Source organism: Agrilus planipennis, unplaced genomic scaffold (assembly GCF_000699045.2).
Source record: "Agrilus planipennis isolate EAB-ADULT unplaced genomic scaffold, Apla_2.0 scaffold147, whole genome shotgun sequence".
Taxonomy (NCBI): Eukaryota; Metazoa; Arthropoda; class Insecta; order Coleoptera; family Buprestidae; genus Agrilus; species Agrilus planipennis.
In genome coordinates, this window is record NW_020438940.1 from 327,368 (window position 1) to 352,018 (window position 24,651).

Consider the following 24,651-nt stretch of genomic DNA (forward strand, 5'->3'; position numbering starts at 1 on the left):
GCAATAACATTTCATCCTTAATGGTTAATTTTTAAAAATTGTCAAAACACGTATTTGCTTAATTTCAACAATGAGCAACATTCGAGTAAATCCGAGTACAAATAAAATATACCCCATGGAAACGTTGCAACCTCTTTTCACTTGATTAATAATATCAAACAGCATATAAACCAAGTTTCAAGTAAATTCAAACACAAATAAAGTATATCCCAAACAAAAATTGCAACATCTTTTTACCCCCCTCCCTTTGGAGGTTGAAGTTTTTAAAATGTCGAGATAGGTCTTCCAGAAATTAAGTGAGAGACCATTAAGAACAAGTTTCAAATAAATCTGACGACAAATAATATATTATATTCCATTTAAACATTGCAACTCTTCTTCACCACTCCACCCACCCATGGGCACAGGATAGAAATTGGTTTAGCCGTTATTGAATTATAAATAGTGTACCTAACACGACTTTTTTTTGTTGTTGTTGTTGTCACCTTTCGTAGCTTAGCGATCAGGTTATTGGTGCGTGAAGCCAAAGGTCCCGGGTTCGACTCCCGGCGAGGGTGTGACAACAGCATCAATTTTTCTTCATTAATTAGAGCTAATGTATAGGGGGTAAAAATTAAGAATGAATTTTCAAATTAATATCAAATATTAACCTCTAGGAAAAGTAAAGTGTATTATATGGGATGTAAAAAGGATTTTTGTCGGAAGTTATCAACTTGTGTCCGCTGGAATCCTTCCGGTAAAGGTCTGGACTAAGTTTCTCTGGCAGTGAAGGTTGTATTACAAAAATGAGACCCATTTTGCCTACATTGCCTTGAGAAACCGAGTGTTCCATTTAAAATAACAAAGTTAGAAAGAAGGGAACACCCTGGGTGACTGATAATATTTCCTGTATATGCACCATATGATTTCAGATCACTTTTATCAAAACATTTGTTTTATTAAATGCATAATAACAGAGTTGTAGACGAAACCGCCCTAGGTGGAACGCCCTGTATATACCAAGACAAATCAATTGACGTACATGTTAAAAAATAATTCGTTACAATATATTTGTTAAAGCAGAAAGGAAGCTACAGCTGATTACAAAAGTTTTACACTTTAGAGCTAAGACATGGTAGTGTCCTGCTACAGAGATTTGCACTTGCACAGTACATGATGAGATAGAGCATGTAGAACCGAATATTTAAAGGTGAATGGAACCTCGATGGCTGAAGGGGTTGGAATTCCTCCTTTGTGAGGAAGATTTGCGATAGAAAATTGATCTTGTATTTATTTTTTGCAAACATCTGAAGTTACATGTCAGTCTTGTGTGGTTGTCGTGAGTTAACATACTTCGAAATTTGTTCACCTAAACAAAAAAAATATTACAGTATATTCCGGTGTTAGATGAAGCAGCAGACGAAAAAATAGGGAGATCTGAAAAGGGCTACAGAAATTTGCATTTTCGGGACAAGTTAACAAATACAAATAAATATTAAAAATATTAACAATGACTTGAGAAAAGGTTAGAAGTGTTCGAAATGTGCTGTAACCCGCGAATGATGAGGATACCGTGGATAGAGAAGGTTAGAAATGAAGAGATATAAGAAAGAATAGGAGAACAGAGGACTCTGGAAGTCAATAAGAATTAAGTGAGATAGGTTGGTAGGACACCTTCTCAAGCATGAAGGTCTAGTCAGAGACATATTAGATGCAGAAACGGAAGTTAGGAGAGGTAGAGGTAGACCNGTAGACCTAGATTAGATTAGTGCTGGCAAATAGTTAAGGATATGGATTGTTCTAGTTTTGAGAGAGGAGGTGCGTGTCCAACCAGTCTTAGGACTGACGACGTTATTATGATGATGATGATTATTTGAGTAATATCAGTAATTGGGCATTGTTCTTGACCTGAAGTACCTATCTAACGGTTCTAAAATAATCTTTGAATAACGTGATTACAAAATCTGAGGAGATCTACGGTGATCATTTTAGATATCCGCAAACCTTAACCTGGTGACCATCTTATTTTTTCCTAAATTCAGATCTCTCTACTTCTTGCCGAGATAGAAGGAAATTTTTTATTACTTGTTCGTCTGATACAGGCATCGGATTTGAAAATACAACCCACATGACAGCTTCTGAACACGGCGGTGTTGTAAGAGATCCTGGGTACATGTAGAATCTGCCCATTTTCCTAAAGCTAGGCAAAATAGATGCTAGCGTCAAAGTTTCATTCAAAACAAAACTCGCATCGGATTCGTATACTCGTGGCAGATGTCTCACAATGTGATTCAGCGGTTTATTTTCTTTTTCACGAAGCTAAACAAAAGGAGAAGAAGAATTCTATCAATATGATTTAATGGATAATTTACTACATACAGCAAATACACAACCGTCATCATTGAAATCATATTTAAGTGGGAACGTGACTATGTTCAACTCTAAAAGACTGATAAAATAATTGTTCCCTCATGGTGCGTCACAATAAGTAAACTTACATTTTAGAAAGTACCTCAAATGGCGCGGTGAACGCCATCTGTAGTACGATGCTACATTTTTAGGATTACGTATGCACCAACATCGTCCACTTGTGTGTATATCTACTTGTTGAAACGAATCCCGGCGTAGCTAACCTCAACGTGATAGACACGTTACCATAATCGAAGTGGTCTGTCTTCTGTCGAAACTGCCAAGTGGACTTTGTTGGAGCATATGTAATCCTAAAAATGTTGCATCGTACTACAGATGACGTTTACCGCGCCATTTGTGGTATTTTCTAAAACGCGCTGTTAAGACAGCAGGTAAAAGTTGGTCTGTGTTCTGTCGGAGCTGTCTGCAACGCGCTGATGAGATCCAAAAAGATCGAAATCGCGATCCGCGTCAGGTAGTTTCGACAGAATACAGACCTCATCGAATTATTTTAAATTTAGATTGTTTGTTGTGGGTTTAGATTGGAGCAGTAGCAATAGTATCTTAAGCAAGCGATTCAAAGAATTTCATAGAAGTAAATGTTCCCTGCCCATTTCTTTGAAAGCAATGTGCTTACTTACCTAATAATGGAAGGCTCAATGAACCAAAATACTCACGGAGCAAGAAAACAAGTCAAAACGCGTTGCGGCAAATACAGAAAAGACAACATCGCGAAATTCGTGTCCTGATACTATTTGAACACAACGGTTTGTAAAAATAAAGAAAACCCACCATAAAAAAAAACACACAATTTCTTTATCTCAGAACACGTTGTGGTCACTGAAAAACATCCACATCGCAAAAATCGTGTTATAAATCTTATAAAAGCGCCCATGATGCGTTGCGGCAAATATAGAAACATGATATGGCGAAATTTGTGTTGTGACTGTAATGGTATACAACCACAACGCTTTATGGCAATGAAGAAAACTCTCGACACTTTCTGAGCCGAACTTGATCTTAATACTACAACTGAACACATTTTCTCAATAAGTGTATGCATTTTAGATGGTGATCACATGTATCCTGTTATTTTATTAACACCATTTCATTATCTCAAAACACGTTGTGGTCACTGAAAACATCCACATCGCAAAATGCGTGTTATAAATGTTATAAAAGCGCCCATGATGCGTTGCGGCAAAGAAAGAAACATGATATGGTGAAATTTGTGTTGTGATTGTAATGGTATACAACCACAACGCTTTATAGCAATGAAGAAAACTCTCGACACTTTCTGAGCCGAACTTGATCTTAATACTACAACTGAACACATTTTCTCAATAAGTGTATGCATTTTAGATGGTGATCACATGTATCCTGTTATTTTATTAACACCATTTCATTATCTCAAAACACGTTGTGGTCACTGAAAACATCCACATCGCAAAATGCGTGTTATAAATGTTATAAAAGCGCCCATGATGCGTTGCGGCAAAGAAAGAAACATGATATGGTGAAATTTGTGTTGTGATTGTAATGGTATACAACCACAACGCTTTATAGCAATGAAGAAAACTCTCGACACTTTCTGAGCCGAACTTGATCTTAATACTACAACTGAACACATTTTCTCAATAAGTGTATGCATTTTAGATGGTGATCACATGTATCCTGTTATTTTATTAACACCATTTCATTATCTCAAAACACGTTGTGGTCACTGAAAACATCCACATCGCAAAATGCGTGTTATAAATGTTATAAAAGCGCCCATGATGCGTTGCGGCAAAGAAAGAAACATGATATGGTGAAATTTGTGTTGTGATTGTAATGGTATACAACCACAACGCTTTATAGCAATGAAGAAAACTCTCGACACTTTCTGAGCCGAACTTGATCTTAATACTACAACTGAACACATTTTCTCAATAAGTGTATGCATTTTAGATGGTGATCACATGTATCCTGTTATTTTATTAACACCATTTCATTATCTCAAAACACGTTGTGGTCACTGAAAACATCCACATCGCAAAATGCGTGTTATAAATGTTATAAAAGCGCCCATGATGCGTTGCGGCAAAGAAAGAAACATGATATGGTGAAATTTGTGTTGTGATTGTAATGGTATACAACCACAACGCTTTATAGCAATGAAGAAAACTCTCGACACTTTCTGAGCCGAACTTGATCTTAATACTACAACTGAACACATTTTCTCAATAAGTGTATGCATTTTAGATGGTGATCACATGTATCCTGTTATTTTATTAACACCATTTCATTATCTCAAAACACGTTGTGGTCACTGAAAACATCCACATCGCAAAATGCGTGTTATAAATGTTATAAAAGCGCCCATGATGCGTTGCGGCAAAGAAAGAAACATGATATGGTGAAATTTGTGTTGTGATTGTAATGGTATACAACCACAACGCTTTATAGCAATGAAGAAAACTCTCGACACTTTCTGAGCCGAACTTGATCTTAATACTACAACTGAACACATTTTCTCAATATGTGTATGCATTTTAGATGGTGATCACATGTATCCTGTTATTTTATTAACACCATTTCTTTATCTCAAAACACGTTGTGGTCACTGAAAACATCCACATCGCAAAATGCATGTTATAAATGTTATAAAAGCGCCCATGATGCGTTGCGGAAAATATAGAAACATGATATAGCGAAATTTGTGTTATGAGTATCACGCTATTCGACCACAAGGAGTCGTAGCAATGAATTCAAACATATTTCTTTCTATTTGTGGCAATTTTCAGTAGATAATTCTTCTGCAACTCATCTGTTAAAGAATTGCTGAATATCTTTTTCACAGTTACATGTATTTTATTACCTGAAAAAAGAAAGCAAGAACTGCTAGCCCTTTGGGATCATGCGATGCTTCTTCTATATTTTGAAATTTTTTATTTCTATGGACCAGATGCATTTCCATAGTAAACTTCACGTCATTGAATTCATGTTCGGAACCTAAACTGTTCACGTCACCCCAATGGAAGTGAAGGCTTTCGAAGACGTATTCATCTGCCAACATACCTCCAAATATATAGGGAACACGTCTGTGACGTGACTCAGGGCCAATAGTCAGAACAACTGCAAAGTGTTCTTTATTATTTAGGGCAAGGCCTTGTCTTTATGTTTCTTGTTAAAATCTATCGTGAAATTTTACCAAATAACCAAAATGTAAACATATAATGATATGGTGAAATTTGTGTTGTGATTGTAATGGTATACAACCACAACGCTTTATAGCAATGAAGAAAACTCTCGACACTTTCTGAGCCGAACTTGATCTTAATACTACAACTGAACACATTTTCTCAATAAGTGTATGCATTTTAGATGGTGATCACATGTATCCTGTTATTTTATTAACACCATTTCATTATCTCAAAACACGTTGTGGTCACTNAGCTTTATTTTATGTTTAATATTTATTTATTAACTATTGACGATGTTTCATAATTTTCCTATACAGCTCAATAACTGCCTGTTGCTCTTTATACAAACTAAGTATCACTCTTCTATCTCTGTAACTCATCTCTACATTTTTAAGTATATTTAACACCTTAGTTATCATATAATATAACATTGTTAAAAGCTTTTTCCGAATGAACAAATCCTGTGTACGCACTCTTCCTTTTTTCTATCGTTTTTTCTATTATTACCCGTAAAGCAGAAATGACATTTAAATTGTTTTTAGAAACGACAAATGGATTTTATTATTTATTGTTAATTGCTTTTGATTTCAAATTGTGGAATCATGAATTACTATTTAATTAATGGCTTCAACCTTTCTATTTGGATTAATGGTTTGTTAACAGATACCTGTATGACCATTATTATGTAGTTTTAGGGGACCGGGTAAGGGATCACGATAGTGTATCAGTTCTAAAGCAGACATATTCATAGGAATGCTCTTCGAACTATAGATTGCAACTGGAGATTGCGAATCACCTCCGCACGATTTGTAGTTGTCTTTCCATTTAGCCTGTTCCTCCCTGCTGTACCCCCAGTGGTCATGCGATGTACTTGAAACACCTTTTAAATAACACTTTCATAGTTAAACAAAAGTTAGTAATTAAACAATAAGTTGTATATTACGTGAAAAAGAAAATAGATCTCTGTGGAACTGAAGAAGAGAACAGTACAATTTTGGGCAAAATTCCACAAAATACGTTTGAAAAATGTAATACGCGGATTCGAGATAAAATATTAGTGTTTTTAAAAGTATTTGTGGAATTTTGGATAAAATTGAGTTTTGTTGTTAATTCAGGGAAATCCGGAAATCAATAAGCGTACATACGCAAACGTAAATTGAAAATAAGAACAATGGAAAATATTAGCAAAACTGTAGTACTTAATTCAATTTTGTAATAAATGCAATATTTTCATTAAAACATTATTGTTAATAAATTCGGGAATTCTCTTATTCCTAGTTCATAGAGGTTGCCTCTTTTTTGCAACAATAATAGAAATTCAGTTAAACGAAAACTAATTTTATTCTACTCATGTTAAATGACATAGTACGTTCTGTCTGTGTATTCCTATGTATATGATCTGTAGATATTCATAAAATGTCTGCTCTATGCTAGGTACCTTTATGTTATTTTAAAATAAATTTTCACGATAATATACCAATCTAACAAGTAATCTGAATATTTTAAACATTTCTCATACCTTACGTAATATCTAATGCACAGAAATTAAAAGTTTATTACACAATTTTCTAATTTTAATGATTGTTTTGTTCACAATCAATACTAAAAGTAACGAAATGAGAAGTGGTTGATTGATTTAAAATATTAAATGAATTTGTACCTAACATATTGCTTAATTGTTTCAACTTCATAGAGTATATTACAATAAATATTCAATGAACAGAGTATTTGTATATCCTGGCAGTTTTACTTACTTATTCCAGTCAATAAGATAATAAAGACATTTTGCATATACAAGGAAGACATCTTCATATGTGACACTACCCTTATACCTCTTGATCTTAATACTACAACTGAACACATTTTCTCAATAAGTGTATGCATTTTAGATGGTGATCACATGTATCCTGTTATTTTATTAACACCATTTCATTATCTCAAAACACGTTGTGGTCACTGAAAACATCCACATCGCAAAATGCGTGTTATAAATGTTATAAAAGCGCCCATGATGCGTTGCGGCAAAGAAAGAAACATGATATGGTGAAATTTGTGTTGTGATTGTAATGGTATACAACCACAACGCTTTATAGCAATGAAGAAAACTCTCGACACTTTCTGAGCCGAACTTGATCTTAATACTACAACTGAACACATTTTCTCAATAAGTGTATGCATTTTAGATGGTGATCACATGTATCCTGTTATTTTATTAACACCATTTCATTATCTCAAAACACGTTGTGGTCACTGAAAACATCCACATCGCAAAATGCGTGTTATAAATGTTATAAAAGCGCCCATGATGCGTTGCGGCAAAGAAAGAAACATGATATGGTGAAATTTGTGTTGTGATTGTAATGGTATACAACCACAACGCTTTATAGCAATGAAGAAAACTCTCGACACTTTCTGAGCCGAACTTGATCTTAATACTACAACTGAACACATTTTCTCAATAAGTGTATGCATTTTAGATGGTGATCACATGTATCCTGTTATTTTATTAACACCATTTCATTATCTCAAAACACGTTGTGGTCACTGAAAACATCCACATCGCAAAATGCGTGTTATAAATGTTATAAAAGCGCCCATGATGCGTTGCGGCAAAGAAAGAAACATGATATGGTGAAATTTGTGTTGTGATTGTAATGGTATACAACCACAACGCTTTATAGCAATGAAGAAAACTCTCGACACTTTCTGAGCCGAACTTGATCTTAATACTACAACTGAACACATTTTCTCAATAAGTGTATGCATTTTAGATGGTGATCACATGTATCCTGTTATTTTATTAACACCATTTCATTATCTCAAAACACGTTGTGGTCACTGAAAACATCCACATCGCAAAATGCGTGTTATAAATGTTATAAAAGCGCCCATGATGCGTTGCGGCAAAGAAAGAAACATGATATGGTGAAATTTGTGTTGTGATTGTAATGGTATACAACCACAACGCTTTATAGCAATGAAGAAAACTCTCGACACTTTCTGAGCCGAACTTGATCTTAATACTACAACTGAACACATTTTCTCAATAAGTGTATGCATTTTAGATGGTGATCACATGTATCCTGTTATTTTATTAACACCATTTCATTATCTCAAAACACGTTGTGGTCACTGAAAACATCCACATCGCAAAATGCGTGTTATAAATGTTATAAAAGCGCCCATGATGCGTTGCGGCAAAGAAAGAAACATGATATGGTGAAATTTGTGTTGTGATTGTAATGGTATACAACCACAACGCTTTATAGCAATGAAGAAAACTCTCGACACTTTCTGAGCCGAACTTGATCTTAATACTACAACTGAACACATTTTCTCAATAAGTGTATGCATTTTAGATGGTGATCACATGTATCCTGTTATTTTATTAACACCATTTCATTATCTCAAAACACGTTGTGGTCACTGAAAACATCCACATCGCAAAATGCGTGTTATAAATGTTATAAAAGCGCCCATGATGCGTTGCGGCAAAGAAAGAAACATGATATGGTGAAATTTGTGTTGTGATTGTAATGGTATACAACCACAACGCTTTATAGCAATGAAGAAAACTCTCGACACTTTCTGAGCCGAACTTGATCTTAATACTACAACTGAACACATTTTCTCAATAAGTGTATGCATTTTAGATGGTGATCACATGTATCCTGTTATTTTATTAACACCATTTCATTATCTCAAAACACGTTGTGGTCACTGAAAACATCCACATCGCAAAATGCGTGTTATAAATGTTATAAAAGCGCCCATGATGCGTTGCGGCAAAGAAAGAAACATGATATGGTGAAATTTGTGTTGTGATTGTAATGGTATACAACCACAACGCTTTATAGCAATGAAGAAAACTCTCGACACTTTCTGAGCCGAACTTGATCTTAATACTACAACTGAACACATTTTCTCAATAAGTGTATGCATTTTAGATGGTGATCACATGTATCCTGTTATTTTATTAACACCATTTCATTATCTCAAAACACGTTGTGGTCACTGAAAACATCCACATCGCAAAATGCGTGTTATAAATGTTATAAAAGCGCCCATGATGCGTTGCGGCAAAGAAAGAAACATGATATGGTGAAATTTGTGTTGTGATTGTAATGGTATACAACCACAACGCTTTATAGCAATGAAGAAAACTCTCGACACTTTCTGAGCCGAACTTGATCTTAATACTACAACTGAACACATTTTCTCAATAAGTGTATGCATTTTAGATGGTGATCACATGTATCCTGTTATTTTATTAACACCATTTCATTATCTCAAAACACGTTGTGGTCACTGAAAACATCCACATCGCAAAATGCGTGTTATAAATGTTATAAAAGCGCCCATGATGCGTTGCGGCAAAGAAAGAAACATGATATGGTGAAATTTGTGTTGTGATTGTAATGGTATACAACCACAACGCTTTATAGCAATGAAGAAAACTNTAACAATGACTTGAGAAAAGGTTAGAAGTGTTCGAAATGTGCTGTAACCCGCGAATGATGAGGATACCGTGGATAGAGAAGGTTAGAAATGAAGAGATATAAGAAAGAATAGGAGAACAGAGGACTCTGGAAGTCAATAAGAATTAAGTGAGATAGGTTGGTAGGACACCTTCTCAAGCATGAAGGTCTAGTCAGAGACATATTAGATGCAGAAACGGAAGTTAGGAGAGGTAGAGGTAGACCTAGAGTAGATTACAGTTCGTAAATATTTAAGGATATGGGTTGCTCTAGCTTTGGAACCGAGCGGCATGGCCTAGAGGTTTAGACCATTGCTTAGGATTCGGGAGGACGCCGGTTCGATTCCGGGTCCGTCTGCCTTGGTCCAAGTTTTTCTGTGGTTTCCTTGGACCACTTCGGTAAATGCTGGGGTAGTGATATTCCACAGATAATCTTTCATTCTCTTCTGTCTTCATTTCGTCCGTCTCATCTTTCTCACGCGAACCACCACCCACCCATTTTCATGATTCCTGAAAGCAGGCTGAAGAGGGCCTTCCGCCCTACCTTCCGGCGTAGTCCGGAGGAACTGCCCGCCCACCAGCATTACTGGCTGGTGGGAATGAAACACCCAAGAGTTTTTTTTCTAGCTTTGGGGAAATGCGCAGGATAGGAAAGAGTGGCGGTACGTGTCCAACCAGTCTTAAGACGAACGACCTTATTATGATGATGAGCAAATAATTAAGGATATGGATTGTTCTCGTTTTGTGGAAATGCTCAGGATAGAAAAGAGAGGAGGTGTGTGTCTAACCAGTATTTAGGACTGACGACGTTATTATGATGATGAGGATGATTTGAGTAATATCAGTAATTGTGCATTGTTGGTGACCTAAAGTACTTATCTAATGGTTCTAAAATAATCTTCGAAAATCGTGATGACAAAGTTGTAGATCTGAGGAGATCTACGGTGATCATTTTAGATATCTGCGAACCTTAACCTGGTGACCATGTTATTTTTTCCTAAATTCAGATCTCTCTACTTCTCGCCGAGACAGAAGGAATATTATTTATTACTTGTTTGTTTGATACAGGCATCGGATTTGGAAATACAATCCATGTGACAGCTTCTGAACACGGCGGTGTTGTCAGAGATCCTGTGTACATGTAGAATCTTTTCATATTCTTAGGCTTAGGCAAAATAGATGCTAGCGTAAAAGTTGAAGTGAAAAAAACTCTCGCATCGGAATGGTATACTCGAGGTAGATGTCTCAAAATTTGATTCAGCGGTTTGTTTTCTTTTTCACTAATCTAAACAAAAGCAGAAGAACAATTCTATAAATATGATTTTATGGAGAATTTACCACATACAGCAAATACACAACCGTCATTATTAAAATCATATTTTAATGTGGACGTGACTGTTCCAATGTAACTCTAAAGACTGATGAAATAATTGTTCACTCCTGGTGCGTCACAACAACTAAACTTATTTCGTTTGTTGTGGGCTTATACTTTAGATTGAAGGAATAGCAATGTATCTTAAGCAAGCGATTCAAAGAATTTCATAAAATTAAATGTTCCCTACCCATTTCTTTGAAAGCAATGTGCTTACTTACCTAATAATGGTAGGCTCAAGGAACCAAAACACTCATGAAGCAAGAAAACAACTCAGAACGTGTTGTGGCAAATACAGAGAAGACGATATAGTGAAATTCGTGTCCTGAGTATCATACTATTTAAATACAAGGTAAAGGTCTAGTTGATGGCCTTCACCCCTTGGGGGTGAGGATGGGGGGGATCGAAAGAGGAGGTCTCCCCCACCACTGTACCATAAAAAGTTCGTGGCGGTCTCACCCCCATAAAAAGTTGTTGTAGTTTGTTTGGGTTACTTCGTTATAGAAGGTTTTGAGGAGAAAACGAATAACTAAAACTAGATAACAACAACATATATTTACAACTTAACAACAACTGGCGTAACGAAAGGAGAAGAGAAGAGACTTGTTCTGCCTAAGGCGTAAGACGAACTGATTTGGCATTTTATGAAAAATGAAAAACTGTTCTACAAGGAAGGAATAGAGAGGGTAGTAGATACGACTAGGGAAGCATTAAAATATGGAAACTTTAAGATTAGAAATACCAAGAAATTGATGGCCGGTCAACCACCGAAGAAACCGATTGTAAAAATGTAATTAGGAAGGAATGAAAGGTACCGACGTCATGCGGTTAGTACACGAAAGATGAAATGTTACAGGGATTATAGGAATTTACAGTAATAGAGTTATTTAAATAGATAAGAAAGATACAATTATTTACGAAAGGAAGGAATTTTTATAGACCCTAATCGAAAACAGAAAAGAAATATTTTAGATAGGTATTTACAATATGTACACAAAAAGAAACAATTTTCAAACATGTGGTGGATATCGCCACAAAGTTATGGGGGATCAAAGTTAATATATATGCCAATTTTTATACATTTCTAGGCATGTAAATATTTATAGTCATTCTTAAACAATATTCAAAGGTAAAACTAATGGAAAAATACATAAAAATATTGAGGAAGTTATATAAAACATTATTTAAATATCTTCGTCAATAGGGTAGGTTAGGCTAGGCTAGGTAAGGTTATCGGATTTTGTTCAAGTGACCACCCTCTTTCGATCCCCCACCTCCACCCGCTTGAAATTATTTTTTTTATTAAATTTTATTTGAATTATAGTGTATGAAAATTGTGAAAATAATCAACTTTCAAACCCCATAATGAGACCGCCGGGATTTTTTTATGGGGTTTTACTCAGATGACCACTCCCTCTTTCGATCTCCCCTACACCCACCCCCATCTAACCCCCATAACGTTGTATGGGGGTGAGACCGCCACGAACTTTTTATGGTACAGTGGTGGGGGAGACCCCTCATTCGATCCCACACCCTTCGGGGGTGGGGGCCATCATCTAGACATTTACCAAACACAACGCTTTGTAAGAATGAAGAAAACTCACAACGCTTTTTGAGCCGTGTGCATTTTAGAAAGTGATCACATGTATTCCTATTACGTTAACAACACCATTTCTTTATCTCAGAACACGTTGTGGTCACTAAAAATGCATCCACATCGCAAGATTCATATAATAGGTTTCATAAAAGCGCCCACTACGCGTTGTGGCAAACACAGAAAGATTGCATATAGAAATTTGTGTTATGACTTTCATGCTATTCGACCAAAACTCGTCGTAGTAATGAATGCGAATATATTTTTTTCTATTTGTGGCAATTTTCAGTAGATAATTCTTTACAACTTATTAGTTAAAGAATTGCTGAATATCTTTTTCACAGTTATATGTATTTTATTACCTGAAAAAAGAACGCAAGAACTGTTAGCCCGTCGGTATGATCCAATGCTTCTTCCATACCTAGAAATTTTTTATTTCGATGGACCAGATGCATTTCCATAGTAAATTTCTTCTCATTGAAAGCATGTTCGGAACCTAAACTGTATGCATTTTAGATGGTGATCACATGTATCCTGTTATTTTATGATCACTTTTATCAAAACATTTGTTTTATTAAATGCATAATAACAGAGTTGTAGACGAAACCGCCCTAGGTGGAACGCCCTGTATATACCAAGACAAATCAATTGACGTACATGTTAAAAAATAATTCGTTACAATATATTTGTTAAAGCAGAAAGGAAGCTACAGCTGATTACAAAAGTTTTACACTTTAGAGCTAAGACATGGTAGTGTCCTGCTACAGAGATTTGCACTTGCACAGTACATGATGAGATAGAGCATGTAGAACCGAATATTTAAAGGTGAATGGAACCTCGATGGCTGAAGGGGTTGGAATTCCTCCTTTGTGAGGAAGATTTGCGATAGAAAATTGATCTTGTATTTATTTTTTGCAAACATCTGAAGTTACATGTCAGTCTTGTGTGGTTGTCGTGAGTTAACATACTTCGAAATTTGTTCACCTAAACAAAAAAAATATTACAGTATATTCCGGTGTTAGATGAAGCAGCAGACGAAAAAATAGGGAGATCTGAAAAGGGCTACAGAAATTTGCATTTTCGGGACAAGTTAACAAATACAAATAAATATTAAAAATATTAACAATGACTTGAGAAAAGGTTAGAAGTGTTCGAAATGTGCTGTAACCCGCGAATGATGAGGATACCGTGGATAGAGAAGGTTAGAAATGAAGAGATATAAGAAAGAATAGGAGAACAGAGGACTCTGGAAGTCAATAAGAATTAAGTGAGATAGGTTGGTAGGACACCTTCTCAAGCATGAAGGTCTAGTCAGAGACATATTAGATGCAGAAACGGAAGTTAGGAGAGGTAGAGGTAGACCTAGAGTAGATTACAGTTCGTAAATATTTAAGGATATGGGTTGCTCTAGCTTTGGAACCGAGCGGCATGGCCTAGAGGTTTAGACCATTGCTTAGGATTCGGGAGGACGCCGGTTCGATTCCGGGTCCGTCTGCCTTGGTCCAAGTTTTTCTGTGGTTTCCTTGGACCACTTCGGTAAATGCTGGGGTAGTGATATTCCACAGATAATCTTTCATTCTCTTCTGTCTTCATTTCGTCCGTCTCATCTTTCTCACGCGAACCACCACCCACCCATTTTCATGATTCCTGAAAGCAGGCTGAAGAGGGCCTTCCGCCCTACCTTCCGGCGTAGTCCGGAGGAACTGCCCGCCCACCAGCATTACTGGCTGGTGGGAATGAAACACCCAAGAGTTTTTTTTCTAGCTTTGGGGAAATGCGCAGGATAGGAAAGAGTGGCGGTACGTGTCCAACCAGTCTTAAGACGAACGACCTTATTATGATGATGAGCAAATAATTAAGGATATGGATTGTTCTCGTTTTGTGGAAATGCTCAGGATAGAAAAGAGAGGAGGTGTGTGTCTAACCAGTATTTAGGACTGACGACGTTATTATGATNAAAAAAAAAATTTTTAAAAACCTTGTTTTTCTTGGTCAGGCCGGAAACTTATCAATCCACCCTCGTATATAAGCACGAAATAACAAATATTGCACGTGGTATTGAGAGCAAGGTACGTATCCTTTTCCCTTGTCTTTATGTTTTTTTAAAACTTTTAAAAAACTCGAAAATTTACCGTTCAAACCCACGCCAAATGGGCACGATGAAATGTTAGTTACCCGCCTTTGGTTTTGTTTTGTGTGGACCCCATGATTGTGTTTCCCAAATGACTCTATAACCAAGCTCTGTCGAAAAGCTTTATTTTGTGTTTAATATTTATTTATTATTGACGATGTTTCATAATCTTCCTATATCTCTCATTATCATAAGATCGTTAGGCCCAAGACTGGTTGGACACGTACCTCCACTCTTTCCTATCTTGTAATAATCTTCACATTTCCCTAAAATTGGAACAACCCACATCCTTAACTATTTACGACAAGTAATCTAATCTAGGTCTACCTCTACCCCTCCTAAATCCCGTTTCCGTCCCTAATACGTTTCTGACTGTACCTTCATACCTGAGAAGGTGTCCTACCAACCCATCTCGCCTATGGATTCCATAGAGTCCACTGTTCTCCTATTCTTTCTAATACCCCTTCATTTCTAACCCTCTCCATCCACGATATCCTCATCGCTCGCTTGTAACACCACATTTCGAACTCTTCTAACCGTTCATGTTTCGTACCCCTACAGCGCCGCACTCCATACATACACCTTTAACAATATTTTTCGAATTTCTAAATTAACCATTCGCGAGCACAGAAGTGACTTCTTTTTATTGAAGGCTACTCGACCCTACGCTATCCTCTGCTTTATATTCCTACTACTTCCGTCCTGACTTATCTGACTTCCTATAGATTCTTATAATCCTTCTAATTTTTCGTCTACTATCTTTGCATGTGCTGTTTCTCTACCGTTTCTTCCCTTGCAAACCAGTATTTTTGTTTTACTTTTATTTATTTTCATACAATACTGTTTTGTAAATACCGCCTTCATTTTATTTAAAGGTATCTCTAACTCCTTCTTGCTAAATGCTTATACTGCTATATCATCTGCAAATCTAAGCATACTGATCTTTTGCCCCTGTATATCTATCCCTACAGTTGTACTATTTGTGTTTAATGATGTTCATTGCATGTTCGATGTGTAGATTAAGAAGTAGCGGTGACAGGTCTGACTCGCTTCCTAATATTCACTTATCGACGTTGCAGCTCCAGCTCTGTGACTGCCTGTTGTTCTTTATACAAACTAAGTATCACTCTTCTATTTCTGTAACTCATCTAATTTTTAAATATATTTAACATCTTGCTCCATATAACACTGTCAAAAGCTTTTTCTAAATCTATAAATCCTATGTACACACTCTTTCCTTTTTCTATCGTTTTCTCTATTGTAACCCATAAAACAAGAATGACATTAAATTGTTTTTAGGAGCGATAAATGGATTTTATTATTTATTGTTGTTTTTTGATTTCATGAACAAAAATCGTTTTTATTTTGATGTGAATAGCAATGAATTACTATTTAGATAATAGCTTCAACCTTTCTATTTGGATTAATGGTTTATTTATAGATACCTGTATGACCATTATTATGTAGTTGTAGGGGACCGGGTAAGGGTGAATCATAGTATATCAGTTCTAAAGCAGACATATTCATAGGAACTGTCTTCGAACTATCGATTGCAATTGGAGATTGCGAATCACCTCCGCACGATTTGTAGTTGTCTTTCCATTTAGCCTGTTCCTCGCTGCTGTACCCCCAGTGGTCATGCGATGTACTTGAAACACCTTTTAAATAACACTTTCTTAAACAAAAGTTAGTAATTAAACAATAAGTTGTATATTACGTGAAAAAGAAAATAGATCTCTGTGGAATTGAAGAAAAGAACAGTACAATTTTGGGCAGAATTCCACAAAATACGTTTGAAAAATGTAATACGCGGATTCGAGATAAAATATTAGTGTTTTTAAAAGTATTTGTGGAATTTTGGATAAAATTGAGTTTTGTTGTTAATTCAGGGAAATCCGGAAATCAATGAGCGTACATACGCAAACGTAAATTGAAAATAAGAACAATTGAAAATATTAGCAAAACTGTAGTACTTAATTCAATTTTGTAATAAACTGCAATATTTTCATTAAAACATTGTTGTTAATAAATTCGGGAATTCTCTTATTCATAGAGATTGCCTTTTTTTGCAACAATAATAGAAATTCAGTTAAACGAAAACTAATTTTATTCTACTCATGTTAAATGATTACTTGATTTAGGGATGCCAGAAGTTTATACTACAAATTAAGTAGGCATATGAACCATCCACATGTCAAATAGCCAATTTTCATAATAAAGCTTGTAGTTGGAATTTATTTCCTTGAATTGAACTGGCTTTAATTGAGTGTGTTTAGAACAACCTTTGACTACTTTAATTGCTGTAACTATTCAGTGGCTACCTTTTCATAATAAATTACCCCTTTTTATTAAAACAGTTTCGTTTTTGTTATGTTGCCTACTTTTAAAGCATACGTGTAGAAACGGAACATTTAGGATTATCAGCATTTCATTTCATTGAAATATAGGCACCACTGTATAACCTTCGCCTATGGTTCCTTGGAGTCATCACTCGCCGCATCTCTTAAGACATAGTACGTTCTCTCTTTGTATTCCTATGTACATGATCTGTAGATATTCATAAAATGTCTGCTCTATGCTAGGCAAAATTCCACAAAATACGTTTGAAAAATGTAATACGCGGATTCGAGATAAAATATTAGGGTTTTTAAAAGTATTTGTGGAATTTTGGATAAAATTGAGTTTTGTTGTTAATTCAGGGAAATCCGGAAATCAATGAGCGTACATACGCAAACGTAAATTGAAAATAAGAACAATAGAAAATATTAGCAAAACTGTAGTACTTAATTCAATTTTGTAATAAACTGCAATATTTTCATTAAAACATTGTTGTTAATAAATTCGGGAATTCTCTTATTCATAGAGATTGCCTTTTTTTGCAACAATAATAGAAATTCAGTTAAACGAAAACTAATTTTATTCTACTCATGTTAAATGACATAGTACGTTCTGTCTGTGTATTCCTATGTATATGATCTGTAGATATTCATAAAATGTCTGCTCTATGCTAGGTACCTTTATGTTATTTTAAAATAAATTTTCACGATAATATACCAATCTAACAAGTAATCTGAATATTTTAAACATTTCTCATACCTTACGTAATATCTAATGCACAGAAATTAAAAGTTTATTACACAATTTTCTAATTTTAATGATTGTTTTGTTCACAATCAATACTAAAAGTAACGAAATGAGAAGTGGTTGATTGATTTAAAATATTAAATGAACTTGTACCTAACATATTGCTTAATTGTTTCAACTTCATAGAGTATATTAGAATAAATATTCAATGAACAGAGTATTTGTATATCCTGGCAGTTTTACTTACATATTCCAGTCAATAAGATAATAAAGACATTTTGCATATACAAAGAGGACATCTTCATATGTGACACTACCTTCATACTTGCATCAACATCTGACAACTATCTGGAACTAAAGGTCTTTGTTTAAAAATAATGGTTTATTTTGTTTATCGTTAATAGGTATTTGTTTTAAACTTTTTTTTTTAATTGACTTGTAGGTAGTTGTTATAGTAATAACATAATAACTATAATAATAATGAATGTAGTTGATAATAATTATAAAGTTTAAGAACTCATTGCAATATACGGGGTGAAGAATTCGAAACGGATCAATAATTCGGAATACACTTGGCCTTTCAGACTTTCATCTCTTTATTTATTTATTATACTCTTACAACATTTCGACCGTATAATATCTCCAGTTGTCATCAGGTAACTAATCGTAAACTTAAAGCAAAAGCGTTAAGATAGTGAAGTGATTATCCAGATACTTTCAACAACGGTTTCCATATGTTGCAGATTTCCACACTTGGACTGCTAAACATTAATTGTTTCTGGATGAATGCTACTTCTATAAATTCACGCCGAAATCAGTGCTCTTCCTGATGGAGAATCCCTGCCTTCTCAAAACTAATTTGGTGACCGTGGCTATCTCACAAAAGCAAAACAAAGAGTTTATGTTAATGTGGTCAGTTTTACATTGGGGAAACCAATAATCCTTTGGAAAACTTGGATAAAAGTCCATTTATCATACCCCAAGTAGGAGGAAACTACAGGATCCGGCTTAGCAGAGCACGCCTGAACAAAAAATCACCAAGTTAATTAGGAGAAGGGAGCGATTCTTCATCAGGAAGAGCACTGGCTCCGGCGTGAATTTAAAGAAACAACAATCAACGTTTAGCCATCCAAGTGTGGAAATTAACAACATATGGAAGCACTGTTGATAATAATTCGGGAACAGCAACCCAACCAACCGAAATGAAACGGCACACCAGCATGATCACTAAATTATATAAATCTCGTACTTTTAAACTTACAATTAGCTGCGTGATAACCACTTGAGATATTATACGGTTAAAACGTTGTAACTGTATAATAAATTCATAAAGGAATGGAAGTCCGAAAGTCTAAGTGTGTATTTCTGACACAATCATGTCTGTAAATTTAAAACAAACGGATCAATATTTAGTTTCAGAAGTACATAAGTATGACGAAAGAAGAAAGGAATGTAACAAATCCAACGTTTCTGTTAATGTTGTTAAATAACTTACGGGACTTGATGGTCATGGAATTGAGACTTTCAATTGAAATGTGAGGAAACTCTCAGGAGAACGCCTATAATTCGTGACTGGAATTTCTTAAGCTTTCACTGGTGGGTGAAGCGTCTGGATTATGGTTCTCGGCAACGTCAAAGTGTCTATTGCTTCATCTTTGTGACCAAGATTATATCGGTGAGACCTGACGATTAATCAAATATCGGGTCATAGAACATGAACGCAAACTCAGAGTTGGCAAAACAACAATTAGAAACCGGCAAATAATTTCCATTTTCTTAAACGAAAGCCTTTCCCCGCACCATCAACCTTCACGCCACGCTAAAAAGTGCCAGAAGCCCGTGGGATTCTGGGAAAGCTACTGCTATCACAACATATTAAAACTCTTTAGAAAATACTACAAATGGCGCGGTAAACGCCATGTGTAGCACGATGCTACATTTTAGGATTACGTATGCTCCAACAAAAAAATGTAGCAACGTGCCACAGATAGCGTTTACCGCGCCATTTGTAGTATTTTCTAAAACGCACTGTTAAGACAGCAGGTAAAAGTTGGTCTGTGTTCTGTCGGAGCTGCCTGCGACGCGCTGATGAGATCCAAAAAGATCGAAATCGCGATCCACGTCTGGCAGTTTCGACAGAATACAGACCATTTCGAATTAATATTAAAACTCATTTTCATCAATTACAAGGTTTCACCATTCAATGACCATAAGACCCTATAAAGAAACCCACCACCCCCTACAAGTCAGTATAGTTCTTCTACGTTAAGATGAGTTCCTGACGATGGTCCTTACGGTCAAGGAGAAAGCATGGGCAATTGATATTTAGACGTGATTAAAAACGCAGAATCCATAGCTTTACCGCAATTGCTTACGTTTTGTGGATGAACATTTAGGGGTAAAAGCGATTCGATACGTCGTCATCTGAGCATTTAAACTGGTATATGATTTTCACTAGCCTATACAGACGACACGCAAAATCGTGAAGCGTTCCACACCATTTACCGATCCGACGGGACTTGAACCTTGATGAAACTCTTGTACAAACTAGAGTGGGTGGATCGGATTGCGAGTTTTGATGATTTAGGGAGCCGGACCCTAGGTTCAAACATAATGGGGGGAGAGGGTTCTTAAAGAGAAACCAAACTAAGACAAGTCCCTCAAAGAGGGCAGCAGCTGTTTCAGTACTGAGGATGACAGAGATCGCGAGGATCGGTATGGCACTCTGATGCACAATACTGCAATGTGGAAGGTAACGGGAAACCACCACATTACGATATCCCAAGAAAAACAAACTGAACTCAAATGATGACATCCTCTGGGGTAAAACACCCCGGACGTAAACTAGTCCCCCATTCGGATGTTCGGGCGGGAACTACCTCGGGGGATGTCATCAATCATTGCAATAGGGATAGGTGCAATATTGAGAGTTAATTTAGTAATTTGAAAAAGGTTTTTAAAGGTGTATGTTTGGAGTACGGCACTGTACGGGTGTGGTGTTATAGGCGAATGATGAGGATACCGTGGATAGAGAAGGTTAGAAATGAAAAGGTATTAAAAAGAATAGGAAAACAGAGGACTCTATGGAAGTCAATAAGAACTAGGCGAGATAGACTGGTAGGACACCATCTCAGGTATGAAGGAGCAGTCAGAATTGTATTAGAGGCAGAAACGGGAATTAGGAGGAGTAGATGTAGACCTAGATTAGATTACTGTTCGCAAATAGTTAATGATATGGGTTGTTCTAGTTTTAGGGAAATGCGAAGATTAGCTCAGGATAGGAAAGAGTGGAGGTGCGTATTCAACCAGTCTTAGCAGTGACGCCCTTATGATAATGATGATGAAACTGTATGGGTTTTTATACTTTCCGTTAAGAAATAGAATTCTTAGGAAGAGATCATCATTCAATGGTGCACTTTTTTGGAAATGCATTGACTCCATTATGAACAACCGCAGTGAAATTATCAATTTGTAAAATGTAAAATGCATGTAATCAACAATTTATTTACACTACATATAAAATACACTACAAGTATAGCTTTTATGACACATTAGTAATATTTTGCGACAGAGATTTTCACTTGATTGTACATTCATGGGTTAAAACGGTTCTGATGGTTCCATGATGTGTTTCTTATTTAAAGTCTAGGTATGCGGGCAATAACTTCTCTGCTACCAATGTCTTGTACATATCTGAAGTTGTTGATCAATTTTGTGTGCGAGTCATGGCCGAACATGCTTCGAAATTTGTTCAACTAAACAAAAAAAATATTACTAAATAAATCCATACGACAAATGATACATAGTTTGAAAAAGGATAAGGAGATCTCAAAAAATCTGCCGAAATTTGCAGTTTATACAGGTCAAAGAAGATCAACAATTGAACCAAAGAATTAATGTGCAACTGTTTTTTTTTTCTTTTCGAGAATTCACTTCAATTCTCGTCAATTTAGAAATTGTTAATTCTATTTTTACTCAGAGCAGAAGAAATATCTTTTATTACTTGAACTTCCGATACAGGCATCGGATTTGAATATACAATCCACGTGACAGCTTCTGAACACGGCGGTGTTGTAAGAGATCCATTGTACATGAAGTAACTCCGCCTCTTCTCGCTAGAGGGTATAAGTGATGCTAGTGCAAACGTTTCAGTTAAGGTTATGTTTGCGTGAGGAGCGTAGACACGGGGAAGATGTTTTACCAGCTGATCTAGCTGTTTGTTATCATTTTCATCAAGCTAAACAAAAACAGAAACACAATTCAATCGATATGAGATATTATGAAATTTAAGTGAAACTTAAAATTTGTCTAAATGAATGGTTGCATGAATGAGAGATGCAAAAAGTTGTATTAACAATTGCATGTCTTTCATTAATAAAGTTTATTTAACGTTTGATACTAAATTTATGGGAAAAATTCTTTCGAATACTATGTAGTACATACAATTGCAGTTGCAGCTGATTACCTTATAAAAAAAGGCAAGAACTGTTAGCCCATCGGCATGCTTCATTGCCTCTTCCATAGTGGGATAATTTTTATTTCTATGTACCATATGCATTTCCATCGGATATCTCTTGCCACGTAAGATATGCTCGGCTCCCAAATCATTCTTCTCGCCCCAATGAAAATGAAGAGATTCGAATTGGTATCTTTTTGTCAACAAACCGTTAGCTACATAAGGAACGGATTGACTACGTTGAGGATGGGCAATTTCTAGAGCCACTGCAAAATGGTATTTCAATTTCAAAAATTGAAAATACAAAAGTGAATAAAACACTTATTCTCAACTGGTCTTGTCAAAATTTCTGTTGAAGTTTGACTCCATTTTAAGTGTGGATATTAACAAATTATCCCCTACCTAAATAACTTCACTATTCTGATATGGGTTAAATACGTCTTCCATACCTGTATGACCGTTATTGTGCAGCATTAGGGGTCCTGGTAATGGGTCATTGTAATTTCCCAGTTTTAAAGCGCGAACTTTTCTGCCAATGGCTTCATTGATACTAATTGGAGATTGACGATGACCTCCACACGACTTGAAGTGTTCTTTCCATTTTGCCTGTTCTTCTTTGCTGTATCCCCAGTGATGACCATGCGTTAACTCTAAAGCAGTTAATACATGTTTGTGGAACTGAACTAAAACTAATACTGTTACTTGGAACAACAAATACTTTAAACGCGTAATACACGACGTGGCGCATGTCAATGTAGAAATTTACTATTGAATGTAAGTTCATTCAAGTTTGACAACGAGCGGCATGGCTTAGAGGTTTAAAACATTGTTTAACATTCTGGAGGACATCGGTTTGATCCCAGGTCTATCTGCCTCTGACCAAGTTTTTTGTGGTTTCCTTGGAACACTTAGGCGAATGCTGGGGCAGTAATATTCGGTAAATAATTAAACTTTCCCTCTTTTCTGTCTTCATTTTCATACGATTCATCAGAAGGACCTTCTGCTCTACCCTCTGACGTTGTCTAGAGAATCTGCTCGCCTACCAACTTTATTATGTTGTGGTAATGTAACATCCAAAAGGTTTTTTAAGCTTTTATTCATAATTGACAATGATCTTTGCGAAGTTATGCTTTGTGGGTCGGTTCAACTTTTGATAAATCGGTATCTTTAATTGAAAATGACTTTCATGTCTGATGGTTTTCCCAGATCACCAACTCGAATGTTATGATCCTTTGGATGCATGTGCCCACCACGTTGATAGCTATGACATGGGCTCAGTTGAACGATAAGTAGCAAATTCAAAAATAAACATTCCTGAATATGAAATAAAGTAACGCATATTCTACTTCAAATATAAAATTATACGAGTTAAAGTTATGTATTTATAATTCAGGAATGAAATTTAGGTAATTTATACCTACATAATTTATATTTTCCATTATTTGATATTGTACTATTACCATGAATTTTAATTAAAATAAATGAAGAACCAAATGGCATTCCTTTGAAACTTTGTAATATAATAATAAGTGATCATCTTAAAATTTTGTTTCCGAGCAGTACAAACTTCAATTTAAATTTTTTATATTTATGAATCGAAGTCATTTAATTGAAATTGTGCTTTAACGTAATTATAGTTTTTTTTTATGGGTAGTAATTTTCCTGTGAATAATTGTTGTTGCAATATTTTTGGTCTAATAAATTCTTTTTACGTTAATAACTGGCAAAACGGCGCTCCATAAAATTTTGTAATGAAGATAGCTGATTGTCAACAATATGAGAAGATTAACAGGAAAACTAATGAGACTTCAAAAATGGAGTTATTAAATTTTGCATCAATTAAAAAAAATTGTTAATAATTAATTCTAAAATTCCATTAGTAAATGTTCATAAAATCTGTATCTGCTTATTTTAGTAGAAATTATGTTATTAAAGTAAATAAACAGTCTTAGCAGTGACGCCCT

General features: G+C 35.6%; 4 protein-coding genes across 4 annotated transcripts in view; all 4 read right to left on the reverse strand.

Annotated features, from left to right (window-relative positions):
* Positions 1–1,032: 1,032 nt before the first annotated feature.
* On the reverse strand, positions 1,033–13,515 carry LOC112904460 (carbonic anhydrase 15-like). The gene is made up of 3 exons (XM_025974554.1): positions 13,379–13,515; positions 11,102–11,335; positions 1,033–1,348 (listed from the first exon to the last, which is right to left on the reverse strand). The coding sequence occupies exons 1-3, from the start codon at positions 13,475–13,477 to the stop codon at positions 1,184–1,186; spliced, it is 498 nt and encodes a 165-aa protein (XP_025830339.1). The 5' UTR covers positions 13,478–13,515; the 3' UTR covers positions 1,033–1,183.
* Positions 1,888–7,401, reverse strand: LOC108738912 (carbonic anhydrase 15-like). The gene is made up of 4 exons (XM_018472528.1): positions 7,328–7,401; positions 6,241–6,453; positions 5,249–5,505; positions 1,888–2,298 (listed from the first exon to the last, which is right to left on the reverse strand). The coding sequence occupies exons 1-4, from the start codon at positions 7,383–7,385 to the stop codon at positions 2,002–2,004; spliced, it is 825 nt and encodes a 274-aa protein (XP_018328030.1). The 5' UTR covers positions 7,386–7,401; the 3' UTR covers positions 1,888–2,001.
* A 2,857-nt stretch (positions 13,516–16,372) lies between the features above and the next one.
* Positions 16,373–18,569, reverse strand: LOC112904461 (carbonic anhydrase 14-like). The gene is made up of 2 exons (XM_025974555.1): positions 18,479–18,569; positions 16,373–16,805 (listed from the first exon to the last, which is right to left on the reverse strand). Exons 1-2 carry the CDS (start codon positions 18,552–18,554, stop codon positions 16,579–16,581), a joined length of 303 nt encoding a protein of 100 aa, XP_025830340.1. The 5' UTR covers positions 18,555–18,569; the 3' UTR covers positions 16,373–16,578.
* Positions 18,570–21,715: 3,146 nt separating this feature from the next.
* The window catches only part of LOC112904459 (carbonic anhydrase 15-like), a 3,467-nt gene continuing 531 nt past the window's right edge, over positions 21,716–24,651 (reverse strand). Inside the window, exons 2-5 of the mRNA XM_025974553.1 lie at positions 23,137–23,337; positions 22,697–22,953; positions 22,235–22,468; positions 21,716–21,986 (exon numbers count right to left, since the gene is read on the reverse strand). Of these exons, the coding sequence (XP_025830338.1) occupies positions 21,870–21,986; positions 22,235–22,468; positions 22,697–22,953; positions 23,137–23,337 (809 nt within the window). The 3' untranslated portion in view covers positions 21,716–21,869. The remainder of the gene's footprint in view (positions 21,987–22,234; positions 22,469–22,696; positions 22,954–23,136; positions 23,338–24,651) is intronic.

Bases quoted from the DNA above. Each gene is read 5' to 3' on its own strand.
- LOC112904461 (XM_025974555.1), bottom strand. From the start codon at position 18,554: ATGAAGGTAGTGTCACATATGAAGATGTCCTCTTTGTATATGCAAAAT. The intron at 16,806-18,478 runs GTAAGTAAAACT...GTTATTTAAAAG, and splicing joins TATCTTATTGACTGGAATAT to GTGTTTCAAGTACATCGCAT.
- LOC112904460 (XM_025974554.1), bottom strand. From the start codon at position 13,477: ATGGAAATGCATCTGGTCCATCGAAATAAAAAATTTCTAGGTATGGAA. The intron at 11,336-13,378 runs GTAATAAAATAC...GCTTTTGTTTAG, and splicing joins TTCTTGCGTTCTTTTTTCAG to ATTAGTGAAAAAGAAAACAA. The intron at 1,349-11,101 runs GTAATAAATAAT...TTTTTTGTTTAG, and splicing joins TGCCTGTATCAAACAAACAA to GTGAACAAATTTCGAAGTAT.
- LOC108738912 (XM_018472528.1), bottom strand. From the start codon at position 7,385: ATGAAGATGTCTTCCTTGTATATGCAAAATGTCTTTATTATCTTATTG. The intron at 5,506-6,240 runs GTATCTGTTAAC...AACACTTTGCAG, and splicing joins ACATAATAATGGTCATACAG to TTGTTCTGACTATTGGCCCT. The intron at 2,299-5,248 runs GTAATAAAATAC...CCTTTTGTTTAG, and splicing joins TTCTTGCTTTCTTTTTTCAG to CTTCGTGAAAAAGAAAATAA.